This window comes from Oratosquilla oratoria, chromosome 31 (genome assembly GCF_046742065.1).
Source record: "Oratosquilla oratoria isolate Oo_2021 chromosome 31, ASM4674206v1, whole genome shotgun sequence".
Taxonomy (NCBI): domain Eukaryota; kingdom Metazoa; phylum Arthropoda; class Malacostraca; order Stomatopoda; family Squillidae; genus Oratosquilla; species Oratosquilla oratoria.
Window position 1 is genome coordinate 24,120,209 of NC_134807.1, and position 27,069 is coordinate 24,147,277.

General features: G+C 39.2%; 1 protein-coding gene across 2 annotated transcripts in view; it reads left to right on the forward strand.

The window, feature by feature from the left end:
* LRP1 (LDL receptor protein 1) overlaps positions 1 to 24,939 on the forward strand; it is a 494,362-nt gene extending 469,423 nt beyond the window's left edge. For both annotated transcript variants that reach the window (XM_076213442.1, XM_076213443.1), the window contains 8 exons: positions 772 to 923; positions 1,546 to 1,636; positions 7,914 to 8,071; positions 10,083 to 10,322; positions 11,496 to 11,638; positions 11,749 to 11,872; positions 12,640 to 12,807; positions 19,837 to 24,939. In XM_076213442.1, the coding sequence (XP_076069557.1) occupies positions 772 to 923; positions 1,546 to 1,636; positions 7,914 to 8,071; positions 10,083 to 10,322; positions 11,496 to 11,638; positions 11,749 to 11,872; positions 12,640 to 12,807; positions 19,837 to 20,010 (1,250 nt within the window). In that variant the 3' untranslated portion in view covers positions 20,011 to 24,939. The remainder of the gene's footprint in view (positions 1 to 771; positions 924 to 1,545; positions 1,637 to 7,913; positions 8,072 to 10,082; positions 10,323 to 11,495; positions 11,639 to 11,748; positions 11,873 to 12,639; positions 12,808 to 19,836) is intronic.
* Positions 24,940 to 27,069: the final 2,130 nt, after the last annotated feature.

The window sequence follows — 27,069 nt, forward strand, 5'->3', positions numbered from 1 at the left end:
GTGTTTTGAGATGAAGGTGAAAGTTAGGCTTCAACAGGGTTGTCATGAGAAATGGGCATCTGGGGATTGAACGAAGAGTGGACTATATGAAGGGGTAATTGTTCCTATTGCTCTGTATGGGTCAGAGATTTGGAATTCTAAGGGAGGCAAAAATGAGAAATTTAAATATGTCTGAGATGAAGTGTTTGAAAAGTATGGTGAGTGTTACGACAGAGCCCCTGATCCAGACGGACAATTCAGCCACGCAAATACCAACAGGCGGATAATTGGTCCACCCGCTGTGTTAGCCCGTCACACCGACAGATGAGGTCGAGTGGGGGACCAACCTGACACTTTGCCACGTTCCTTCTTTTGCCATATATATATTGACCAACTTGACTTCAAACTATGTTCCTCTGAAGAAGCCACTCAGGCGAAACTAGTCAGGAATAAAAGTATTTCCCTCAGCCCGTGTTCCCTTTACCTCCTATCCACATTTGTCACAATGTATACACATTCCCCTCTTTCTCAAGGCCCTTTTCATCTGTCCATCTCACTTTTGGTCATCCCGTCAAGTTCACTCTGTCCACCTCCGGTTTCCACACTCTTATTGCTAATCTTTCCTCACTCATTCTTTCCGCATGCACAAACCATCCCAATAAGCTTTCATTGGTCATAAAAAAATAACAAAGTAGGTTGGAGTGATGGTAGGGATCTTGCTTTTTGTATGTTCATCCTTTGAGATGTCAAAGAATATATTTGTTACTTGAAATACTTTTAATTCTTTGTTAGGTCTAAATTGTCAGCAATGCTCTGCCTTTGAATGCTTGAATGGTGGAATTTGTCGAAAGCAGGACGACGACTCCACACCAGTGTGTATCTGCCCACCAGGATACCATGGACCGAGATGTGATATCACTGAATGTGAAACCTTTTGTGCCCATGTAAGTATCATTTCCTTAAAAGGTATATAGGGCAACAGATTATATTCTAAACATCTGGAAACTTCAGGTTTTCACTGTCTATAACACTAATATTTTCTCATTTGTGCCCTTGCTATCACTAGGTAAACTAGATGGTTGCTAAGGATACTAAAACCTGGGAATGTCACACAAATAAACTTGGATATAATTTGTTAATCCAACTAAAAACAATAGTCTATTACTACATTGAGAAGATACTCACATAGAAGTGTTTCATTAAAATTTAGTGTAATTTTGTGTAATGTAATTACCAAAACACTGAAAAACACCACTATTGAAGAAAATATGAAGAAACAGAATATATATATATTTAAACTGACAAGGACTGCAGGCGGCAGTCAAAATACATAGACTTTTCACTGATAGTGGTTTTTTCACATGAATTAAACAAGTAGTACTACATTTTGCTCTAACGACCTTATCAAAACTTACTGAGTGGGGAGGGGGAGAGGGATACATTGTAGCCTAGGATGCTGAATGCTGTGGCATTCTGCTTTGTTATTATGGTCTTATTTAGATATTCCTGTCTTCTTCATTGCCTTCTCTTTATAATGACAACTTTTTTATCCCCTGTTCCTACCAGGGTACATGTGAAATACGAAAGGGAGCTCCCATATGTCAGTGTGATGGAGGTTGGAAAGGCAGAAGATGTGATGAATCGTTTTGTCCTGATGGTAAGTCTGTATATCACAAATACAATTTGTATAGGGTGGCTTTAAATGAAACAATAGGTTCATATGTTTAAAGTAAATATTTCACAACACGAACAAGCGTGCATACACTTTAGAAGTGAGAACAAGACTGGCGTGGGGACGCCAAGATTCGCGGGCAAACATGCACGAATCGCACGGTTCGATTTCAAAGAAAAATGCACACACAAATATACAATGGCAACAATCAAATCAATATGCACAATAAATACATAATAATACTACAATAAATACGTAATAATACTACAAGTATGTATGTACAACACACAAGGAATATGTCACCATTACAAATTTGTTTTATTCTGGCCAGAGCTACTTTTACTTGTTCCAATAGTTCAAGTGCATAGGGCAGTGGTGACAGTTTTGTCCACAGCTATGCACCTCATGGTGTAGGCTCCTCACCATCTCATCTATATACACATTGAACAACTATGGTGACATTACACAACTCTGGTGCAACCCCACCTTCTCCTCAGACCGACCACTCTCATCATTTCCAACTCTAACACAAGCTCTACTACTCAGATAAGAGCTTTTGACTAAGCTTAACATACATTAGCCACACCTCCCACAATGCCTTCGTGTCAGCCTTGTCATAAGCCTTCTCATACATACATACATGAAGGGGTAAACAGGCATGTACCAAGACAAAAGCGAGAGAGTGAGTACATTAAATGTTGGTTCAACAAAAGATGCAGTGAGGCAAAAGACAGAAGGGACAAAGCTTGGAAAAAGTGGAGAAAAGAAAAAACAAAGCAAATGGCAAATTTATATAAACTGTAGAAATGAGTATGTTAATGTGAGAAGAGAGGAAAAAAGGAACCATGAGAAGGATATTATAGACAAATGCAAAGATCAACCCAAGCTATTCTATCGGTATGTGAATGGTAAACTTAAAACCAAACAGGAAATGGTGAAACTATGCCAAGGAAATATAGAATACACAGAAGATTTAGAGATGGCCGAAGTCATGAACCATCACTTTAAATCTGTCTTCACCAGAGAGAAAATACAAAATTGGGACATAGATAATAACAAGCAATCTCCCCACATGAGTGAGTTTACAACATCACTAAAAGAAATATCAGAACATCTATCAAGACTGGACGTCAGAAAATCACATGGCCCGGATGGTATTGCAAATTGGATTCTAAAGGAGTGCAAAGAAGAACTAACAGACAAAATACACATCTTAATAAACAGCTCACTCAAAGAAGGAAAGATACCCAAGGACTGGAAAAACGCTAACATTGTACCAATATATAAAGGAGGAAACAAGGAAGAACCCACCAACTATAGGCCAGTATCACTAACAAGCACTATAGCCAAAATTTGTGAGAAAATAATCAAGAATAGATGGGTAAAACATCTGGAAGACAACAACATATTAAACCCAAGACAATTCGGGTTCAGACAAGGAAGATCATGCACCACAAACTTAATATGCTTTTACTCAAGACTAATAGACAGTGCAAGAAAGAAATGGATGGGCTGATTGTGCATTCTTAGACTTGCAAAAAGCCTTTGACAAAGTACCACACAGAAAATTACTAAAAAAAAACTGGAACACATAGGAGGAATACAAGGAAACCTACTAAAATAGATGGAGGACTTTCTGACTGGTAGAAAGATGAGAGTAGTGCTCAGAGAAAAATACTCAGATTGGAAAGAGGTGATCAGTGGAGTACCGCAAGGATCTGTACTGGCACCAATAATGTTTGCTATCTATATGAATGACATGGACGAGGACGTGAACTGCTACATGAGCTTCTTTGCTGATGACGCCAAACTGTTAAGGAAAGTAGAAACTGATGAGGACTGTGAAGCACTGCAAGAAGACCTAAATAGGGTATGGAACTGGAGTCAGAAATGGGAAGTGGACTTTAATACTAAGAAGTGTAGCATAATGGAGTTTGGAAAAAGCAAAAACAGAATATCAGGAAAATATACAATTGGAACCAAGGAGGTAAAGAAAGTAGGATCCGAAAAAGATTTGGGTGTAATTATCACGAACGACTTGTCCTATGATATACAGATTAACAAAGTTGTCGGGGAGACTTACAACTTGCTAAGATCAATAAAAGTGGCATTTACATACTTGGACGAAGACATGATAAAAAAAAATATTGGTTACATTGATAAGGCCTAGATTAGAGTATGCGGCGACATTGTGGTCCCCCAGTACCAAAAAGAATATAAAGAAAATAGAAAGAATCCAAAGAGCAGCTACAAAAATGGCACCTGCACTTGCAAACCTATCATACGAGGAGAGATTGGCTAAACTGGAATTACCGACACTGGAGCAAAGAAGAGAGAGAGGTGACCTATTGTATCATGAAAGGCACAGAGATACTTGATAGAGAGAACTTACTTAACTGGGACAAAAGAAACACAAGAGGACATGGTAAGAAAATAAAAAAACATAGCTATAGAAGAGAACTGAAGAAAAACAGTTTTCCACATAGAGTTTTGGACACTTGGAACAAACTGGATAATGAAATAGTATGCGCAAAAACCATTCATGAGTTTAAAAACAAACTAGACACTGCGAGATACAATGGCGGGACAACACGAGCATAGCTCCCCTTCCCGCAAAATACAACTAGGTAAATACAACTAGGTAAAATACATACATTTCAGAATTGACATGGGCAAAGATTGTCTAAACTGGAACTACCAACCCTGGAACAAAGAAGAGAAAGAGGTGATCTATTGCCCATTTACAGAATCATGAAAGGCATAGAAGTCCTTGACAGATAAGACTTATTAAAGTGGGGTAGAAGAAAAGCAAGGGGGCATGAAAAGAAACTCAAAAAGGATAGTTATAGAAGAGATCTGAAAAAAAAAAAAAAGTTTTCCTACACAGAGTGGTGGATGTCTGAAACAAATTGGATGAAACAATAGTGTGTGCAAACACCATACAAGAATTTAAGAATAAAGTAGATGTTGCGAGATACAGAGATGGGTCACTTTGAGCATAGTTCCCCTTCCCATATAATACAATGAGGTAAATACATATACCAAGGCCTTTTCCCCCTTACAATGGAGGTAGCCAAAGTCAAAGGCATAAATCCACTCGCACTCATTTCATCCCCACACACTCCACTCCTATTCACCACTCCTCTGTCCCTCTTATCTTGGCTCCTCCTGGATGACATGTCATCCCTGCATCTTGCCCACTGCCCTGAATCAAAAGCAATGTAGCAAGACACAGCACATCCACAGCTAGGCCACTTCATTTAATCAGTAACCCCCCAAGAAGACAGGGAGAAATCCCTTTGGGCTATGCCAAAATATCATTCACACTTACTCCCTCACCCACACCATTTCCCACCCACTCCCTTCCATGCATCACAACATCCTCCATACACAACCATTCTCCACTCACCCCTATCTTCTCCCTTCATTCATCAACATACATTCCCCTCTTTCCCAATGCCCCTTTTACCCCATCCATCCATCTCATCCTTGGTTGCCCCCTCATGTTCACTCCTTCCACTTCTGCCTTCCACTCCTCTTTTACTAATCTTTCTTCACTCATTCTTTCCATGTGTTCAAACCGTCCCAATACTCTTTCATCAACCCTATCTGGATGTAACACTTCACCCCATACCATACAACACATAATGGAAGACTGCATTATACACAATCATGCACACAAACAACACAACATACACTCTATAAAGGATTTGTGGGAAAACCCAGTTTCGGCTGTGGCCTTCCTTGGGGAGACGGGACTGCTCGGACAGACAGTCTAGGGAACGACAACAACAACAACAACAATTCCCTTTCCACCCCCCACTCTCCTCCTCACCTCGTTTCTCACTATCCAACCTAGTAACCCCTAACATACTTCTCAGGCATTTCTTCTCAAACATGTTCAAACTCCTCCTCTCTTCCTCTCTTATGTTCCATGTTTCTGCAACATACAGTGTTGTCGGCACAACCACTCCTTCATATAATCTCCTCTTAGCATCCATTCCCAAATGTCTATTTCTCATAATATTTTTTAATCCCCCAAAGCTTTAACTTGCCTCTTCTCTATCTACATTCTACCTCCACTCCCCTTTCCCACCACATTTGCACCCAAGTATCTAAAGCTATCCACTTCCAGGCTCTCTCCCATATTACTCACTTCCAGGTTGCTACCATATTCTCCCCTTGTACATCTCATCACCTTACTTTTACCCACATTTATCTTCAACTTCCTTCTTTCACACACCTTCCCAAACTCTATCACTAACTTTCTTAATCCCACCCCTGATCCTGCCATAAGCACAGTGTTGTCAGCAAGCAACAACTGGGTTATTTCCCACTTTTCTTCATTTTCTTTAACCATCTCTAATCCCCCAACCCATTACTCTTGCACTACTCCATCCATGTACAAATTGAATATCCAAGGCAACCTAACACATTTCTGGCAGTCCCACCTTTACCCCTAACCACTCTCTTCATTTCTAATTTTAACACAGGCTTTACTACTTTCATAAAAACTTTTGACTGCTCTCAACAGCTTTTCTCCTGTTCCATGTATCTGTAATACCTTCCACAGTGCCTTCCTCTCTACAGTGCCATAAGCCTTTTTCAAATCCATAAAAACCCACAAAACATCCCTACCTTTTCCTAAAGCTTTTTCACATATCTGCTTTACCACAAAAATCTGATCCACACAACCCCTATCTGTCGTAAACCCACACTGTTCTTCATCAGTTACTCCCTCTGTTCCTCTCTGAATCTTCCCAATCAAACCCCACACATAATCCTTCCCAATTACACTCAACAAACTGATCCCTCTCAAACTACTACACTCACACTTTTCCCCTTTTCCCTTGTAGAGTGGAACTATACAGGCACTCCTCCAGTCCTCCAGCATTCTACCCTCTTTTAGACAAACATTAAACAATCTTACCAGCCAGTCCATCACTGTATCTCCCTTTTTTAGACATTCCACCCATCTAACCCAGGTACTATGCCAGCTCTCATCAATTTATTATCTGTTTTCACCTCATCTTTACTTATTTCCTCTCCATTTTCCTCATTCATCACTGTCATTTTCTTAGCACTTCTCACTACAACTACCTTTCCCTCCCTAATCTCCTTCACATTTAACAACTCCTTAAAATACTCTGCCCTCTTACTGCCATCTCTTCCATTATCATCTCTCAATCTGCACCTTTTACCTTTTCTTCTGTATTTGATTCACCTCTTCTTCCTCTCTTAATTTCCTTCCAAAACATATACATATATATATATATATATATATTTTTTTTTTTTTTCAAAAAATTTCTGTCATACTCTTTTTCACATCTCTCCTCTATGCCCCCTTTATCTTATGCTATACTTTTCTTTTCATTGTACTTTCTATATGATCCTCTCATCTTATTTTGTAACCAATTTGTGAATGCTCGCTTCTCTACTACAACTTTCTTTGCTTCATCACCCCTCCATTCACTATTCCTTCTATTTCTTTCTGTCCTTGTTCCACACACCAACTTTGCACACTTTGTGACTTGAACCATCCCCATTCCTCCTCCACTCCTAGTTCTACTCTCTTCTTCACTCCCGCCCACTCCTCTCTCAGCTTCTTGTACTCTTTTTCTTTCTCATTTAAGCAGTTTACTCTAAGTGACTCCCTACCTTTTGTCCTTTTCCTCTTTCTCCATATCATTCACTCTCAACTAACTTTCCGCCAAAAAAAAGTTGATATTCCTCCCTCTCCCCTTAGAACATGTACATCCAAAACTCTTCCTATTCTTCTCCCAGTTACCACTATATAGTCCATTAAAGCCCTATCTACCACCCTCCCATCCACCACCCTTTCCCATGTGTACTTATGCTCGACTTTCTTCCTAAACACTGTATTTGCTATCATTCATAATACAATAAAATATAAGGTCATAAAAGGCTTATTCACATAATACATTTACAACCAAAAGATATAACTCACCACATCTCAGAAAACATCCGTCACTACATGGGTCTGAGCTTGGGTCTGTACTTCCAGCCTTACCCCATCATAGATTATGTTCTCCATACAATTTTAGAAATCTGTTGTGATGTATTGTAACAGATTTTTAATGCTGTATATCACTGGATTAGATAAGTTTTATTGTTTTATTTTTACTATATTTGAACAATTATTTTGTTTGAACTCAAGAGATGCGCATGCTTGAATAGGTGCATGATTTTCATACTACAATGGAAGCTTTATTTATATATCTGTGTAATGTCATTTTTGTAGGCTCAACAAATTGTGGGGATCCCTGTGAGGACAACCAGTGTCAGAATGGAGCCACTTGTAAGATCGTCCCTGGTACTGAAAACCATTACTGCCTCTGTCCAATTGGATATCATGGCAGATTTTGTGGGATATCTGAGTGTGATCATTATTGTGAAAGTGTAAGTATCAACTTTTTAGGTTTTTGGTGTGACTGGACTTTGGTACTGAATAAATTGGTTTGCTAGAAAGATACTGTCAAGGCAATATTGAGGATGGTATCTACTGTTTACACATATTGAAGTAGTGTATTGATTTGCAATTAGTTCACCCTCCATTATAAAGTTCCTCTTCCCCTTCCACATCATACAAACAATACAAAATACATACATATACCAATGGCTTTTTTCCCCTTACAAGTGAGGTAGCCAAAAACAAAGGCATAAAATCCACTCCCACCCATTCCATCCCCACATGCACCACTCCCATTTACCCCTGTTCCTCCCTTTTATCTTGGCTCCTCCTGGATGATGGGCCATCCCTGCATCTTGCCCACCACCATGAGTCAGAAGAAATGTAGCAAGACATAGTACATCCACAGCAATGCTGCTTCATTAAATCGGCAACCCCCCCCCCCTCTCCGTCCCCTCATGCAGAAAAGGAGAAGATGGGGAGAAGTCCCTTCGGGCTGTGTCAATTTATTTTTCATATATACTCTCTTACTCCCCCCATCTCCCACCCACACCCCCTCATGCATCACAGCATCATCCATACACAACCATTCTCCACTCACCCCTATCTTCTTTCCTCTCCCATCCTTCCTCAACAGACATCCTCCTCTTTCCTAATGCCTCTTTCACCCCTCATGTTCGACCCCTCATGTTCACCCCGTCTACCTCTGCCTTCCACACGTCTTTTACTAGTCTTTCTTCACTCATTTTTTCCATGTGTCCAAACCATCCCAATGCTCTTTCATCAACCCTATCTCCCAACTCCCTTTCCATCCCAGTTCTTCTTCTCACCTCCTCATTTCTCACTCTATCCAGCCTAGTAACTGCTATTATACTTCTCAGGCACCTCATATCAAACACATTCAAACTCCTCCTCTCTTCCTCCCTTATGTTCCATGTTTCTGCCCCGTGGAATGCTGTTGGCACAATCACTCCTACATACAATCTCTGACCCAGGGCAGTGGAGAAGATGCAGGGATGACCCGTCATCCAGGAGATGCCAAGATAAGAGGGAGGGTAGAGGGGAGTGGAGTATGTAGGGGATGGAATAGGTGGGAGTGGTTTCTATGCCATTGTTTTTTGGCTACCTCCCTTGTAAGGTGGAAAAAGCCTTTGTTATATATATGTTTGTATTTTGTTGTCTATCCTAAAGCAAAGGATTGAATACAAAATAAGAAATAGAAATATTAACTATCTATATACCAAGGCTTCTTCCCCCTCATTTTGGAGGTAGCCAAGTCAAAGACATACGCCTACTACCCATTCCACTCCCATCCACCACCATTGTTTCCCTTTTTATCTTATGTCCTCATGGATGAAGGGTCATCCCTGTATCCCGCCCACTGCTCTGAGTCAAAAGTAATGCAGCAAAACACAGTACACCCACAGCAAGGCTGCATCACTTAATCAGCAGCCCTCCCTCCTCTGCCCTCATGCAGAAAATAGAGAAGACAGGGAGAAATCACCTCAGAAGTCTCCTTCTGAAATAGCCTAGATGATGCCCAAAGTATACCGTAAACAGATTTAAAGCTAGGTATGATACACAGAGGAAAAGAGATAGGCTGCAAGCAAAAGTCCCTTTCTGGACACTACAGTGAGGTAAATACATACAGATACAGAATTCACTAAACACCAAACTCCCCCTACAAATCAACCCAGCAAAGAAATCACTCCCAAGACAGATGAGGTGACAAACTAAATTATTCATGAATAGGGAATTTTCAGGGAAGATAGAGGTATATAAGGAGAATAAGTGTGTATGTTTGTAGATAATTATTAAGTTTTTTAATAGTGATTATGTGTTTAGCACAAGTATAAACTATTCTAAACTATAACAACATCAATTTATTTTCACTAGATTTGTTGTTACACACTCAATCTCAGGTACCTCCTAAGCATTTCATAATACTACTGTGAAAGTGATTAAAAAGGTATTGTATCATCTTATGCATTTTCTTAACAGGGAACATGTTCACTGGTCCGTGGTGCTCCAATTTGTCAGTGCAATCCAGGGTATCATGGGGAAAGATGTGAACTGCGTCATGATGGTATATGCTTCCCTGATTCGTGTTTGAATGGTGGTAGTTGTTATGTACTGAGAGACAAAGTTCATTGTAGCTGTACCGGTGATTACGTTGGAGACAGATGTCAAACTGCTGTTGGTGCCTGTGATCTAGCATGTCTTCATGGAGGAACTTGCAAGGTAAATATCATTCTTATTTTATGTTTTGTATTTTGTTGACAACAAATTGCTAGTGTTTCTATCCTAATGGGCAATATTGCATCATTGTCAAGAAATGTTTTAGGTATATGGTGTTTGATTAGCTAGGAGGGTGTGGGCATGTCTATCTATATACCAAGGGCTTCTCCCCCATACAAAGGAGGTAGACAAGTCAAAAGGCATGTGTCCACTCTCACCCTTTCCTCCCAACCATCTTAGCTCCTCATGAAACTAAGATTTTCTATGTCCACACACATTTCTGGTGTGGGCATGTATGGGGGCATAACATTCCAAAGCTGATAATCATTGTTTAAGAAGGAAGGTGGGGAAGTAGGAGGTTGTTGCCAAGGGTTGTGTAGGTAAGGCATTCAACTAAATTGTGTGATATAGTGAGGGAGTACCACAGGGTCAGGTAGGAAGGCCATCTAAAGCTACAGTTACACTGGTCAACAGAATAGTTGGATTCCAACAATTAAATTGGATTTTGTCCAAGGTTGGAGTGTAACCAAAGCTTTATCCAACTGAATCATTGAAATTCAACCAGTCCATCGACTAATGTGACTGTAGCTTTAGTCAATATATAATTATGTGTAATTGAGAATGCCCAGTTCATCATTGCTGTCTCAAAGCATTGGTTATAATGATGGGAAAAGGGCCTTGAGCATACATAAGATTTGATAGTGTCTTAATGGTCTGTTGCATATTTCTCTCAACATTTTTGCCACAAATTTTGTGATTCAGACCAGAGGATGGGGTGGTCTATCATAGGGAGTGGATTAATATTGAAGGCAATCGGTGCTTTATCCTGTGCTGCTTTGTCAGAAATTCTATTTGGGTTGTTCCAGTGCAGCCAGATATTGTTCTTAATGCTTTAGTTTGCATTTCACAATGTACAGGTACACCTAGGTCTCTTAGTCCAACACTCACCAACCGCCACTTGTGCGGATGTTTAGCCCCTGGACATAACCTCACTTTGGGAATTGGTGATTTTAAGTCCTGGGCCAATTCCCAAAGTGGGTTTACGTCCTGGGCCCAACTGTCCATGCAAATGGCAGTTGGTGAGTGTTGGATTATGAGACCTAGGTGTACTCACAAAGTTTATGACAATGGTTTCTGACTTCTTTTTTTTTTTTTCCTCATCTCACTCTCTCAAAGATTGAAGATGGAAAACCTGTATGTGATTGCATAGGTGGTTGGTCAGGGGATTCTTGTAATGAAAGAAAAGACTGCAAGAATTTCTGCTTTAATGGTGCCACATGTGTTATGAATGAAGACAGCAGCTTGAAGCCTTCTTGTGTGTAAGTAGTTATTATGATGTGCATCATGAGACAAAGCTGAAGGAAACATGAGCAAAACTAAACATATGTGCTTCTACACCCTCACTAAAGTCAATCTTTTTAAATCACAGATGTGCAACAGGCTACTATGGTTTGCGCTGTGAGACCCCTTCATCTCACAATGCGTCAAGGGAGGGTGCCACCCCAACCACCTCAAATTCGACCACCATAATTGTCATCGTGTGCATTGTGGCGGTATGGTGACCTCTCTTTGTTTCGTACACAAGAGTACTCTTGTGCTAGGCTTGTTAGTCTTAAGAGCTGCTTGGACAGACAATGTGCATGCTGGTCCTTATAGCCATGAAAAATTCTCAGCAAATCATGGAAAAACATTATAATGTTCTAAAAAAAAAAAAAAAAAAAAAATGAGGAAAAATAAATGCAAATTGAGGAGGAGTCAATCAATGTATGAGTTGTCTGACTTCATAATAATGGTAGACTTTGCAAGTAGAAAAACTTATTCATGTTTGAGTTCACCTGCCCTTTCTTTTATACATGACTGCCAGTTCATGAGTCCTGCACAAAAAAACAAACTAGAAAGTTTGTTTTAAAATTTAGAAGACAAAACCAGAAATTACCTATGTTCACTATCACCTCTGATTAGGTTTCTTAAATGTTAATCATATATATCCAGTAATAGTCTGTACATGGAAATGGAGTAATTGATCAAATTGATCTTGAAACCTCATATTGGTCCCATTGTCAGATATTAACAAGAAAAATCTATAAAATATGGCAATGTGTTAAAGAAATTAGAAATCCAACCTAAGTGGCTTGGACCATCATTATGAAACAACAGAACTAACTTTATAAAGATTGTGAAAGTAAAGGCCTTCACTAGTCATTGTTTAAAGTGGTTTCCAGTAGATGTAGCTACAGTATTAGTTGTATATATTTCATGCAGAGATTTGGTTGATGCTTACTTTAATGAAGTAAACATTACATTTTCTTCCTTTTATCAGATTGTATTTGTAAGCTTGCTTTATGCGGGGGTGAAAGTTTGGAGGCAGCATAACAGCAAAGGAATTTCTCACACACGTCTGGAAGAGAATGGTGGAACCCAAGTGCCAAACCCTATGTACCTGCACCCCGATGATGATGGGGACCCAGTTTTCACATTACATGATATTGTAAGTACTTCCGTATTGATGCTTTATTACATATATACATATACCAAGGCTTTTTCCCCCTTACAAGGGAGGTAGCCAAAAAGAAAAAGGCATAAAAACCATTCCCTAATTAAAGATGCAACAAAATTACTTTTTTTCACATTCTAATATTTAGTTGCAGATCTGTTGAGGCTGCTTCATTGTTATTTTGATCACTGCCTCTGAATGTGCATTTTATTTTGACTCTAAAGTTGGCTTTATGCAGTCTGAAGGAAGGGTAATTAATTAGCACCTTAATAGGCTTTGTGTGCCCCCAGAGCCTAGTGACATTGATGAGAGATGGAAAAAAACACTAAAAGTCTGATTTTATCTGTTGAAGAGTTGCATATATCCCAAGCTGGAAACATACATGAATCTTATGATAATTGTGAAATAAGATACAGGAGCCATAAATATTGCTCCTTTCCTGTACATTAATGTTAGGTAAACACAATTACATAAATACAGCCAAAACAAAATCATCCAGAGAGCCAACAAGAAAAAAGTCTCATTAATCATTCTGCTCATTAAAGAATTATTTATTTATATATTGAATGGCCTTTTCTCCCTGAGAAGAGAAGTAGCTATCCATCACCCATTTGTTTCCCTTTTGTCTTAGTTCCTTGTGGATGAAGGATCAGCCCTGTCCCCCACCCACTACCCAGATCAAAAACAATGCAGTAAGATAGAGCACATCCACAGCAGGGCCAGCTGCTTCATCTACACAATGTCTAAAAGAGGAAATAGTTGAATGGAAAGCATATATGAAGTTGAGTCACATTGGCTCATCTTGCACATGCTTTCCAACATTTTATATAGCTTTTCCCATCCTGAGTAGTTCAATCCTACTCTCACCTAATACAGACAGCATAAATCTTTTATCAATGTGAGTTTTAGACCAAATCATTAGAAAATTATCCCACCCCCTGTGGGGTGTGGGTTTGGGTTGATGGGCTGTATGTCTTTTTTTTTTCCTTTTCTTTTAAATATACTATACAATGCAATTATAGGATATATATCAGTGGCCTGTAGTTAAGATTTCTAAATAAAAAATTATGTTACACATTCTTGTCTCAGTCATAAAATATATATATATAGGGTGGGAGGGGTGTGGAGTGTATTTAGGGATGAAATGGGTGGGAGTGTTTTTATGCCTTTCCCTTTTTGGCTACCTCACTTGGAAGGGGGAAAAAGCCTTGGTATATGTATGTATGTATATATATATATATATATATATATATATATATATATATATATATATATATATATATATATATATATATATATATATACATATATATATATATACATGTATATGTATATATATATATATACACACATATGTTGTGGATTTCTGTAATGGGTGTGTATGATTTCCCGGCTTGTTTATAAAAATGAAACCTTTACACAGGAGATATTTTTCTTTTTAGGAAGGATAGAGGAACATTATCGTGTTGAAAATTCAATGGAATCAGTAATATTTTTTGAAATTTTGTTTTTGTTGATGTTATCTCTGCTTCTATAGGCATCAACTCACAGGAATTGTCCACTCCATCGACACCTTCACCAGCAAAACCACAGTCGTAAGTGTGGGGGCCAAGCTTAGCAACTCTTCAGGATGTTTTAGGAAAATTAGAAATACCCATTAAGCACTGTCCAGTACAAGAAAACTTACCAATCTAAAATAGTGCTAGTTATATTTAGATCTTGCATGAACAGATCTGAAACATCCCATTGTGAAAAGCAAGGAACCCCATCCATTCAAATATAGAAAGTTGATACAAGTGCATTATACTTATATTTCCTCTCCAAGTAGATGAATGCAGAAATAGGCTTGATTTAGAACAGATGATAGGGAAAAACAAGTTGGTATAGGCATTTTTATTTAATTATAATTGCTGGTAGTTTTCATCTAGAGTTGTGTGTGTATGTGTGGGCGTGTATGATTCACCATGGTCTTAGATCATGTTTTGGACTTGTGATTGACAGCTATTACCTTCCCAGAGCTCATATATGCCTAATAGTGCCAGCTCGCAGTGCAGCGAGGCTGAACATTTTTCAATTCTGGGTGGGACTCTAACTCAATCACTGAATTAGCAGTCATTAACAGTACTACTGCATTGTTGAGCCAATGCATATGTGTTTGTACATGGTTGTATCAAGATAGCATGAAAGTACTGAATAGGAAGCACACATCTCAGTTTTAGCATTCAGTCACAGTAGTTATGAATGAACATGCACTATCATATTTATTGAGAAGCACCTAGTTGATAAGTATATTCTATTTAAAAGGTGTGCAACCATGTTATCCTTGTAGAAATCCCCTGGAAAATGAAGACCCAGTGTTTTCTTGCTTTGTGGCATTAAACATCTCCATTTATTGATTTGTTCGGGACATAGGAAACTGTAAGCTGTAGATTTATTGGTGTGGGAAGCCTGTTGACCCTTTCATCATGGGGTCCTGCTCTCATCATAAAGTCATTAACCACTTCCATATGGTGACGCCTACGTAGGGGTCATGAGGAGCAAGTGGGTATGCGATGATGCCGACGTTGGGATCTTGATTATATTTATTGTAGTTGTACCTACGAAACCTCCATTCTCTCTAAACTGGCTTCATCATATTTTCTATGTTTATCAAAATTCACGGGTGAAAGAGAATGAACGATTGAGCACTGACTTTATTTTTTATAATGCGATTATTATGACGCAAAATCACACGTCAGGCAGCTAATGCTGCCAGACGTGCGATGTGCCCCAGAGTGAAGAGGTTAAACATAAGAATCTGCAAAGGATTTCACTTAAGTGAAAGGATTATTTGAGATAGCTCTCACCCCATCAATAGGTCCTGCTCTCAGTTGAATTAGATTGTTTGGCATGAGCTAAATTTTTTTTTTTAAAAGACCTCATGATAGCAAAAGTGCTAAGTGGACTGGAGTTCAGAATAATTATTGTTGTTATTACAGCATTATTTTCATTACTATGATGCCTTGTTCTACCACTCTTTGCTACCACATGGATGCCACGGAGACAAATGAAATACCCTGGTGGGAGCCAGAACCAAAGGAAAGTGCCATCTTGTATGAGAGGAGTTTATCAAAAGTAGATGCAAATCCTTTGCTATCAGTGTGGTGACACTGGTACAAGTAAAATAGCCCAGGAGCAGCCAGAATAAAAGACGTGTCACTGGGTATACTGTACAGATCAACCTTACCATATAGCAACACCCATATAGTTCAGCATTATCACCCTCTTATCATCTCTCATATTCTCAGCCAGTTTTCTCTCATATTCTCTGTTTATACTCTGTATGCCGCAGTGCTGTTGTTGTTCCCTAGACTGTCTGTCCGAGCAGTCCCGTCTCCCCAAGGAATGCCACGGCCAAAATGGGGTTTTCCCACAAATCCTTTATGGAGTGTATGTTGTGATGTATGCATGTGTGATTGTGTATAATGCAGTCTTCCATGATGTGTTGAATAGTATTGGGTGAAGTGTTGCATCCTGGGCATTTGTCCACAATGCGGTCATCCAGTCTCTTGTGGTAGCTTAGAAGGGCTGGGTGGTGGCCGCATTCCAGTCTGGCTAGGTGGATTCTGTCCTTTCATGGGAGAGAGGGTTCAGAGGGATGGATATCAGGGGGTAAGCCTCAGTTTGCGGTGGTGGTGTAATTGGAAGTGTGCTTAGTTTTGGGTTCAAATTCCACACTCCTCTCAGATTTCTAGCACTGATTGTTACCTGCTCCAATAGTCCAAGTGCATAGGGCAAAGGCAGTATCTTCAGCCGCAGTTACATGCCTCTTGGTGTAAGCTCCTCACCACTGGTATATTTCCATTCTTTTTCTACTCATATATTTCTCTTTTTCCTGTGTATTTTGCAGCACAGTGGGATGACTGGTCCATTAATGACTAGATTCCTACATGTTTAAAGAGTATCAGTATTAGAGAATGTCTTAATTTAAATCAGTGTTGCCAGTTATCATTGAAATTATTATTTTTGTTTTGTAAATCTTATTAGGTATTTCCTTACAGTTGTTTCATTTACTCATGTAGATATAGGTGTGTTTATGTTTCACACACTTGTACTAAATTCCTACATACATACATACATATACCAAGGCTTTTTCCCCCTTCCAAGGGAGGTAGCCAAAAAGGGAAAGGCATAAAAACACTCCCACCCATTTCATCCCTAAATACACTCCACACCCCTCCCACCCTCCCTCTCATCTGAGCGCCTCCTGGATGACGGGTCTACTAAACAAACGGGTGTACTAAATTCCTAATCTTGGTAAAATCTTATAAAAATAAAAATTACCATATTTTGGAAGAAATTATGGAAATTGCACCATAAGTATGAGTATCCAACCCTTCCATGAAAGTGTGATAATAGTTGCTGCCTCAAGTTTCTCCAACTAGGAACTTACAGCTTCATAGTGGCCAGTAGTAGTCCTCAGGCCTTCCCATAGATCTCAATAGGAAGAAACATTAGACTTTGTTATGCATCAATATGAGACTGTTTCTGTGTCATCAGCTTATGGTGGTACAAGGAGGGAACAGTCACCAGTTGACATCTCTCCTTATGTGGAAAGGTTGAGGAAATACAGATGAAGTTGAGAGATCTTGGACACCGTCTAGAGACTACTGTCAATCCCTCAGGTTCCACCTCCAGAGGGAGGCAAGGGTGTTGACAAGTTTTGAAAGTGGGTGACAGGAAGAGGATTCTCTATGATGTCAGTTTCACACAGAGCCCTCACATGTGTAGGTGCTGCCCTGGGACAAAGTTCTATGTGACCCCCTCCCCCCACAGCCATCCCTAACTGCCTGCTTTAACTCTCGGCTTGCGAAATAATTCAACAGATTTAAGATTTGTATGTAATGTCCCTATTGCAGAAAGGTTAAGGAAAAAGTTTCATATTTTGTTGGTTCTAATGTTGGATTTGTTGATTACGGTAAAATGTTCAGGGCTTCTTGACCTTTTTTTACACACTCCTACATATACCAAAGGCCCCCTTACAAGGGAGTTTGCCAAAAAACAAATGCATAAAAACCACTGTCACCCATTTCATCTCTAACATACTCCACTCCCCTCCAACCTCCTCCCTCCCTCTTATCTTGGCACCTCTTGGATGATGGATCATCCCTGCATCTTGCCCACTGCCCTGAGATGCCAAGATAAGAAGGAGGGTGGAGGGGAGTGAAGTATGTGTTTATTATTATTATTTTGTCAGCCTTGTGGGCAGCAAGTCCAGGCTAGAATTGCCACCTCCCCTAAAAGAGGGAGGGTGGAGGGGAATGGAGTATGTTTTTATTATTATTATTTTGTCAGCCTAGTGGGCAGCAAGTCCAGGCTAGAATTGCCTCCCCCCCCCAGCATATGCCCCCTCCCCCCAATGTGAAGGCCCTGGTTTCACAAGATCATTGCTTACAAGTATCAATCATTAGTCTTCTGGAAGTAAGGGTACACTTGGTCACTTGGTCTTTTTATAATGCATAAATGCATTTCAAATGGTTTATGAGACTTAACAACTCTGACAGTGTTTCACATATCACAGGCAGAACTAGATGTAACAACAATTCTATTTTTGAATTTATGAGAACTTATTCATGTTTAAAAAAAATGAGGTTTTATTTCCAGCAAGACTTCTTATTTCAAGCAACAAAACCAATTTTCATGTTAATCATTTTATAATTTTATTTGCGTATTTTTGTATGACACTACTTGTGGCAGAATCAGAGGAGGGATTAAGTAAGTTAGTGACGGAGTTTGGGATGGTGTGCAAAAGAAGGAAGTTGAAGATATATGTGGGTAAAAGTAAGGTCATGAGATGGATGTACAAGGGGAGAGGATGGCAGAAAATTGGAAGTGAGTATTAAGAGAGGCTGGAGGAAGTGGATAGCTTTAGATACTTGGGTCCAAATGTGGCAGGAAAGGGAGGAGTTCAGGGTGGAGGTAGAATGTAGATTGAGAGAAGTAAATGTCTTGGTGGATTAAAAAGTATAATGAGAAATAGACATTTGAGAATGAATGATGAGAGGATATTGTATGAAGGAGTGATTATGCCGACAGCACTGTATGGGGCTGAAACATGGAACATAAGAGAGGAAGAGTTTAAATGAGTTTGAGGTGAAATGCCTGAGAAGTATGGTAGGGGTTGCTAGGCAGGATAGAGTGAAAAATGAGGAGGTGAGGAGAGTGGGGGTGGAAAATGAGTTGGGAGATAGGGTTGATGAAAGAGTATTGAGATGGTTTGGACACATTGAAAGAATGAGAAAGAAGGAGTAAAAGAAGTGTGGAAGGCAGAGGTGGGGGGAGTGAACATGAGGGGGTGACCAAGGACGAGATGGATAGATGGGGGTAAAAACGTCGTTGGGAAAGAGGGAGATGTCTTTTGAGGAAGGGAGAAGACAGAAAATAGGGGTGAGTGGAGAATGGTTGTGTATGAATGATGCTGTGATGCATGGAAGGGAGTAGTTGGGGGATGGGGGGGTTAGGGAATACATGTGAGTGATATTCTGATGTAACAGAAAAGGATTTCTCCCTGTCTTCTCTTGTTCTGCATGAGGGGAGGGAGAGGGGGGAAGGTTGCCAATTAAATGAAGTGGCCTTGCTGAGTGACCCCCATATTTTGTGATCTGACCTGATCATAGTTTCTATGGTTATTTATATTCAGAGTGAAAGAGAACGAGCAATATAGCTGTAACTTTATTTTTATAACACAAGTATTGTGGTACATCATCAAATCATCATACATCAGGCAGCTGATGCTGCCTGCAAGAATTTGATTTGTATTGAAAAGGTTAATAGGCTCAGACTATATATCTTCTTTTGTACATAATTTGTGTACATACTTGTATACAGAACATTGTATAATTTGTTTATACTATACATAAACATGTAGCTACTTAAATCTACTTATGTACAAATTTATGGTTGTGTAATAGATTTCTGCATTGTTGTACATGTATTGATGAGGTTTGAATATAATTATTGAATTAAATTTATCTTGTTTTTTAGCACGGCACGAACTTCCCGAACCCAGTGTACGATGCGCTTTACACGGAGGGCGGGGGGGCAACCTCCACTACGCATGAAGAGAAAGCAGAGCTTCTTCAGTCAGATCCTCTTGGTGTTGAGTACCGGGAGGCCTGCAATGGTGGAAGCACAGATGCTTTGACTGCACACACGTAACAGTACTTTTCAAGTGCAGTCTTAGTAGCATCCAGTCTAAAAATAAAGTGTGTAACAGTCCGTGCTGATGCAAGTCATAAAGTCCACAGGTCTGTTATGTTATGAAAGGAAATGGGCATATGCAGTGTAAATACACGAGTTTGAGTTTGATTGTGTATGCTCCCTCTTGTGGATAGAAGTAGTAGTAAAGGGTGTAAACAACAGTGGCAGCATACACAAATCAGACAATGTTTATGCTATAACCCAGTGGTGTGTAATATGGACATTGGCTCGTGCCCCTATAAGCCAATGTCATGTGCATATAACTTTTGAGAGTGTGTTTAGTGTACCATATGTATCCAAACCTGGTGTACATATATTAGTCAAATGATGTTAATGCATTATTTCCCAATAGAAAATCTTTGACAGAAATTATACAAAAATTCACAATCCAGTAGTGCCATAATTGATTTATGGATGATATGGGAAATTTGCTCACCATGTGCCTCAAGTGAAAGAAGTGACGTAAATGTGGTGTTCCTAGATTTTGCAAGCAGTGTGGTGCCTAGTACAGTTGTTATAGAAGTGTAAAGTTAACGCCAAATGAACATCTGTTCATGCAGGTTTTCATTGTGGCAGAGGTTATATTGGAACCCGAAGATATGTATGACCCAAGTAGGCTTTCAGCCATAAAAACAGTTAAGTGTACAACAGACATCATTGAGAGCTGCCACTCTGACAAACATTTTGTGATTTTCTTTAAAATTATGACAATTGTTACACAACTTGGTTGGAAGAATCTTGTGGAAAAAAAAAGGGAAAAGATACACACCATCCTCCCACTATAAAGGTTCATCTAATTATCTTCTTACAGTGACGGCTTACATTAAGTCCTTTGCATTGGAAGAATTTCGTAAATGTGGACTCTATAGTCACTTTTCTGAAATCTGCAAGAGGGTTAGGCACTACAAGACTTGTAAATCAATCTTGTGCTGTGTTCTGTATAGCATTTGTTTTGTGACTATTTTTGTACAGTTGAATGATTCTTTTTATGCTGAAAACAGGAAAGGGCGATAAAGTGTGGACTGTGCATCGAATTCCTGCACATCTGGAACTCCACAGGAGAGTGCTTCCTATATGATTTGTCCTAAATTTTATGTAGGGTTTTAAGTTGATAGGTATTTGATGCTTCCCAGGGACTAAATGTAACAAATGTAGATGAGTTATTTTAGCAATGCATACATTTTTCATGTTTGATGGAGGACTTAATATTTATATGGGAGGTTTAACTAAGGAGCAGTGATAAAAAAGGGGAACTTGAAACCTTGTTTTTACCAGTACATGCCTGTTTTGACTGCCTCTTGAAGCTTTTGTGGCCTAATTATCCTACAGTCATCCTTCATCATGTGGCATGCTGCTTTTAGGTCCTCAGTACCCATTGTTTCAGTTTCTTTCTCTTTCTGTCTTTTGTGTATGTGTGTTTATTTTTCACCTAACTGTAGTACACAGGTAAAGAGCAATGCTCTTGCTTCCCAATTTATCATACCCAGCTTCATATTTAGTGTGTGTGTACACATGCATGTATGCATTCGTATGTACACATATAAATTTTATATCTCTCTTCTTTCTCTCCAACATTGATTATATTGTGAAAACTTCTGACATTGAAGGCAGCCTTATAAGGAATATTTGGTGATAATCAGTGAACTTGGAAGGATAATGAGAATCAGCCTCTACAGCTAAATTATCAACTGAGACAATGAAGCCCATAACTGTATCCTACAAGGACTATTGAATACATATTCAGTGAATACCAAAAAACTCCTTTAATCCAGATGAGAATGGTTAAAATCTCAAAATAATCTGGAAATTTTCAAAGGCACCAAAAATGTCATACATAATACATACCAAAAGGTCTTTTTCTGTTATAAGGAGACAGTTGAGTTAAAGCATAAACCCACCTTATACCTCTCCCACACCCATTCAAAACCCACTTGTCTCCCTCCCATCCCAGTACCTCATGGATACCCTTCAATGCACTGCTCAGGTCAGAGTAAATGCAGCAATGCACAACACTTCCATAGCAGAGCCTGAGAGCTAAAAATGTAAAAGAAATATATATATATATATATATATATATATATATATATATAAATAGAAAAATACTATCACAGCATTAAAGCACCCTTGACACTCAAGGTAGTTGAATGTTGCGGGGTTAAATTGATTCTGTATGGCTTAACATCATGAACTTCCCCCTCTCAGAGAAGGTTAGGACTACCCTTCATATGGAGGACTTTTTGAAGAAAGGAATTTGATTTAATATGTCCATACTACAAACAGAGGGGGGATTGCTGATTTAATGAAGCAGCCTTGCTGTGGATGTGCTGTGTCTTGCAACACTACTTCTGACCCAGGGCAATGGGCAAGATGCAGCGATGACCTGTCATCCAGGAGGAGCCAAGATAAGATGGAAGAAGGTGGGTGAATGGGAGTGGAGTATGTGGGGATAGAATGGGTGGGAGTTGATTTTATGTCATTTTTTTTACTACCTTCCTTATAAGGCAGAAAAAGCCTTTGGTATATGTATGTACAGACAGGCAGCCTCAAACTATCTCCACTCCTGCCATCCCACCAAAGTAGCATAGCATAATAGAAAATAATATATAAGAAATAAATATTGTGCTTGGTCAGGAAACCATAGATTGCTTATCAACCTAGAATGAGGCCTGGATTTTGTGACATATGTGGCAAGTACTGTACCAACAATTCAAAATAATTTGTTTTAAAATTTTCTGTATTATGAATATGTCAAAGTTAATTCTGGGGTTGCAACCTGATAGTTCAGAAAATGTAATATGAATGAGGCTTGGCATCCTAGAATTTAAAGGGGTTTTAATGTTTATGGCAACCTATTATGTCATCCTAAGGTGCAGTCTATGGGTGGCTGCAAAGTGTAAAGTAGTAATGCAGTCACCAGTCTCACAAATGACAACATATCACTTTATTTTAATACTTATGCCATTATTGCCCATTGTGACATTTCTCATGTGCTTAGTCAATGCCATTCCCAGCCTGAATATACATCCATAATCATTCATCAGATTGTCTTCCTTTTCATCAGCAAATAACTTCATTTTTCCCATCCGATCATGTGCTATATGATATTCCATATCACCTTGCTTTGTAAGTAATGGCTGTTTTTTGGATGAGAAAGAGAGAAAAAAAAATCCTTCCTCATGATCACAAGATTGTATGAGCATTTCCCCATGGATACAGGTGACTGCCACATATCCTGGCTATTGTATCACATAGGGCAAAGGTAACAGCTTGGTATGAAGCTAAGTGCCTACAGGCATGTTCTCCACCTTATTCCCCCCTCATCTATCAAGCAATACATATTTTTCTAACCTGGAGATGGAAAAAATTAAATTGTGCTTCACTTGTAATATCAATTTTGAAAGTCAGCAGGTTGGAATTGGTAAATTAGCAGAAACATCAGAAGTACAAAGAATGGGTCTTTTGCAAGAGAAGAAAATTATTTATTGAATCAATATAGAAATTAACTATTTTTAAAACATGGGTTCACATATTGAAATTGCTGTCATTTCTTATTGTTACCTGGGTCAGCATAATGCATAAATTATATCTGTATTTCTCATTGTTTTTGTGTATTAAGGTTCTGTGAAAATTCCTTATGCACATTTCCTCCTTTATGATATTGTGTATAAATTGATTGTTACAAGTAACATCTGCAATAGTATTGGTGAGCAATAGTTTGATTCTTCCTATTACTGTTCTACATTTGGTTTACTTGAGGTCTCAAAACTATGCTCAAACATCTTTTGTGATTCAATAATATTTTCGTTTTGGCATATGATTATGGAAATTTTATTTACCATAATGCTTTTCATATTGAGAATAATATCATCATATTCTAAAAATGTCTATGAAATTTGGAAACAATCTTCCTCCATTGAAATAGAAGCAACATAGAAGACACTTAATTGTTGAAATATTTCAGAAATATGTATGTATTCTGATTCCTAATATTAGAGGGATAATGATTTAACTGATGAAGCCACCAAAGGTTATTTTGCTAGGTTACACTATGAAATTATTATTTTCCACACTTGAAACCCTATCATATTGATATATCTAAATATAGATAAATAAATTATAATCTGATTGACAAAGCATTCCACCAAAATCTGGAAATAATTGTGAATTACCGCTGATAAAGTATGTAATGTATTACCTACCACAAGAAATAAAACAGAAAAGTGCTGAACTTCATGATGCATGTTCAAAGATGCCTCACTCCCCCTAACTTCTATTCAATGAAGTTCATATTCCAAAATGTCATCTATATATCTAAGTCTCAAGGTGTATTGGTGGTTTTAATTTTTTGTAATGCCTACATGACTTAGTTCCAAGTCAAAGCTCATAACATCACATTTCTTAGTGAACTTGTATATTTCAGCAAAACTGAGTACAGATACATACTCTCCTACATTTAGGTAGTCATATTATCAACCTAAATGCATTTAGTCCCTTTCAAAAGACAAACTTGCTTACAGCTATGAATGTGTAAGCTATGATACAGTACTGCATTTTTGTATACTTTTGAATCAAATGCTTGCATACAGCAGTAGAAAAGAACAGCAGTGCCCATTACATCTACAATCATATTAGTTTTTTGCTTATGGTAATGAAGGGAAAAATTCGTGAGTATCCCACCTGTTTGTCCTTTGTAGAAACTTATGTATCTAATGTTTCCTTCCCATATATTATGAAAGTGTGTAACCCTTTTTCCTTCTACTTCTCTTTCCTCCCTTCCTTCAGTCCGTCCTTGCTCCCATCCTGCTCTCCACATATCCTTTTGTATGTGACTGACGCTTGAATATTTTTATATGTAGAAAAAAAATAAAACACTCATTTTTAGTATGATCTACTGTTTTTTAAGACCTTACATTCATGTTCCTAAAACAGATGTATATTCATGTTTAAGTTCATGGTTCTCTTTTCTACCTCAAATGAAGGAAATATTAAATGTGTTGTGTGATAGATTCAGTCTTATACTTTATGAATAGGAGATATTAGAATGGTTCTGAATGGCCTGAATGCCATATTATATACATATATATATATATATATATATATACACATACATATACCAAGGCTTTTTCCCCTTTATGTAAATGTCATTTTCTTCTTGTCAGCAATAAACTGTGCTTCCATCCTTGGTGACAATATTGCTTGACAGTGGTAAAAGAGATACTTAAGGGGACTGGCAGAATAGAGGAATGATATAAGTTAAAATATGTTCAGCATTCCTTGTTGAGTAAAGATTAGTCTCCATTCATGAAAGAATGTCAAGTGACCTGGTTTGTATGGATGTTACTGGAGTCTCTGAAATATTGACTTAGGGTATTCAACCTAAGCTCCACCACAGACATGGTGGCCAACCACTTTAGCGTGGTATAAGTATGGAAGTGGGTCACTGTGACTAAGTTCAAAGTGAACCTGACTTAGGGTGTTCAACCTAAGCTCCACCACAGTCAAGATGACCAAGCACAATAGCATCGTAAAAGTAAGGAAATGGGTCACGGTTACTGAGTTAAAAAAAAACAACAACAAAAAAAAACAAGCTCCACCACAGTCATGATAGTCAAGCACTTTGGCATGTTAAAAGTTAGGGGACGTGTCACTGTGACTGAGTTCACAATGAACCTGACTTACGAAAAGCTCCACCACAGTCATGATGACCAAGCACGTAAGGAAGTGGGTCACTGTGACTGAGTTCAAAATAAATCTGACTTAGGGTATTCAACCTAAGCTCCACCACAGCCATGATGGCCAAGCACTTTAGCATCGTAAAAAGTAGGGAAGTGGGTCACTGTGACTGAGTTAAAAATGAACCAGACTTAGGGTATTCAACCTAAGCTCACCCACAGTCATGATGGTCAAGCACATTAGCATGTTAAAAGTTAGGGGACACATCACTGTGACTGAGTTCAAAATTAACCTGACATACGGGAAGCTCCTCCACAGTCATGATGGCCAAGCACTTTAGCATGGTGAAGGTAAGGAAGTGGGTAACTGTCACTGAGTTCAAAATGAACCTGATTTAGGGTATTCAACCTAAGCTCCACCACAGTCATGGTGGCCAAGCACTTAAGCATCGTAGAAGTAGGGAAGTGGGTCACTGTGATTAACTTCAAAATGAACCTGACTTATTGAATTCAATCTAAGCTCCACCACAGTCATGATGGCCAAGCACTTTACCATGGTAAAATTAAGGAAGTGGGTCACTGTGACTGAGTTCAAAATGACCCTGACATGACGGTTTTTGGCCAAATCCGTGGGTTAACCCCTTTGGTAATTTTGAGGGTCATTTTGGCCACTTGTCCCGATTGGGTCACCACCTCAGCTACAGGTCGAGGGCCACCAGGGCTCTTGCGGATCGCACTTAGATACTGCTCAGGCTAAAAGTACGGGCGCCAACAGGCGGAAATGAGAGGGGAAAATTACACAAACACAAACAAATTTGGCTGGTCGCCACAACCTCGCCCTTGGGTCCAGGTTCCCCACGTCTACCTCGCTGTGCCCTGTGGACGACTCTCTCCCTCTGGAGTAAGTTTGGGCCAAATCGGAGACATGACGGTTTTTGGCCAAATCCATGGTAATTTTTAGGGTCATTTTTGCCACTTGTCCCGATTGGGTCACCACCTCAGCTACAGGTCGAGGGCCACCAGGGCTCCTACGGATCGCACTTAAATACTGCACAGGGTAAAAAAACGGGCGCCAACAGGCGGAAATGAGAGGGGGAAATTACACAAACACAAACAAATTTGGCTGGTCGCCACAACCTCGCCCTTGGGTCCAGGTTCCCCACGTCTACCTCGCTGTGCCCTGTGGACGACTCTCTCCCTCTGGAGTAAGTTTGGGCCACATCGGAGACATGACGTTTGTTCCGAAGAATACAAACTCTTCGGTACTCCTTATCCAAGGATACGCGGCGCGTTTCTACCGCTAACACTGTGTGTGCTTGAAAACACCTCACTCCGAGGGTCTGGG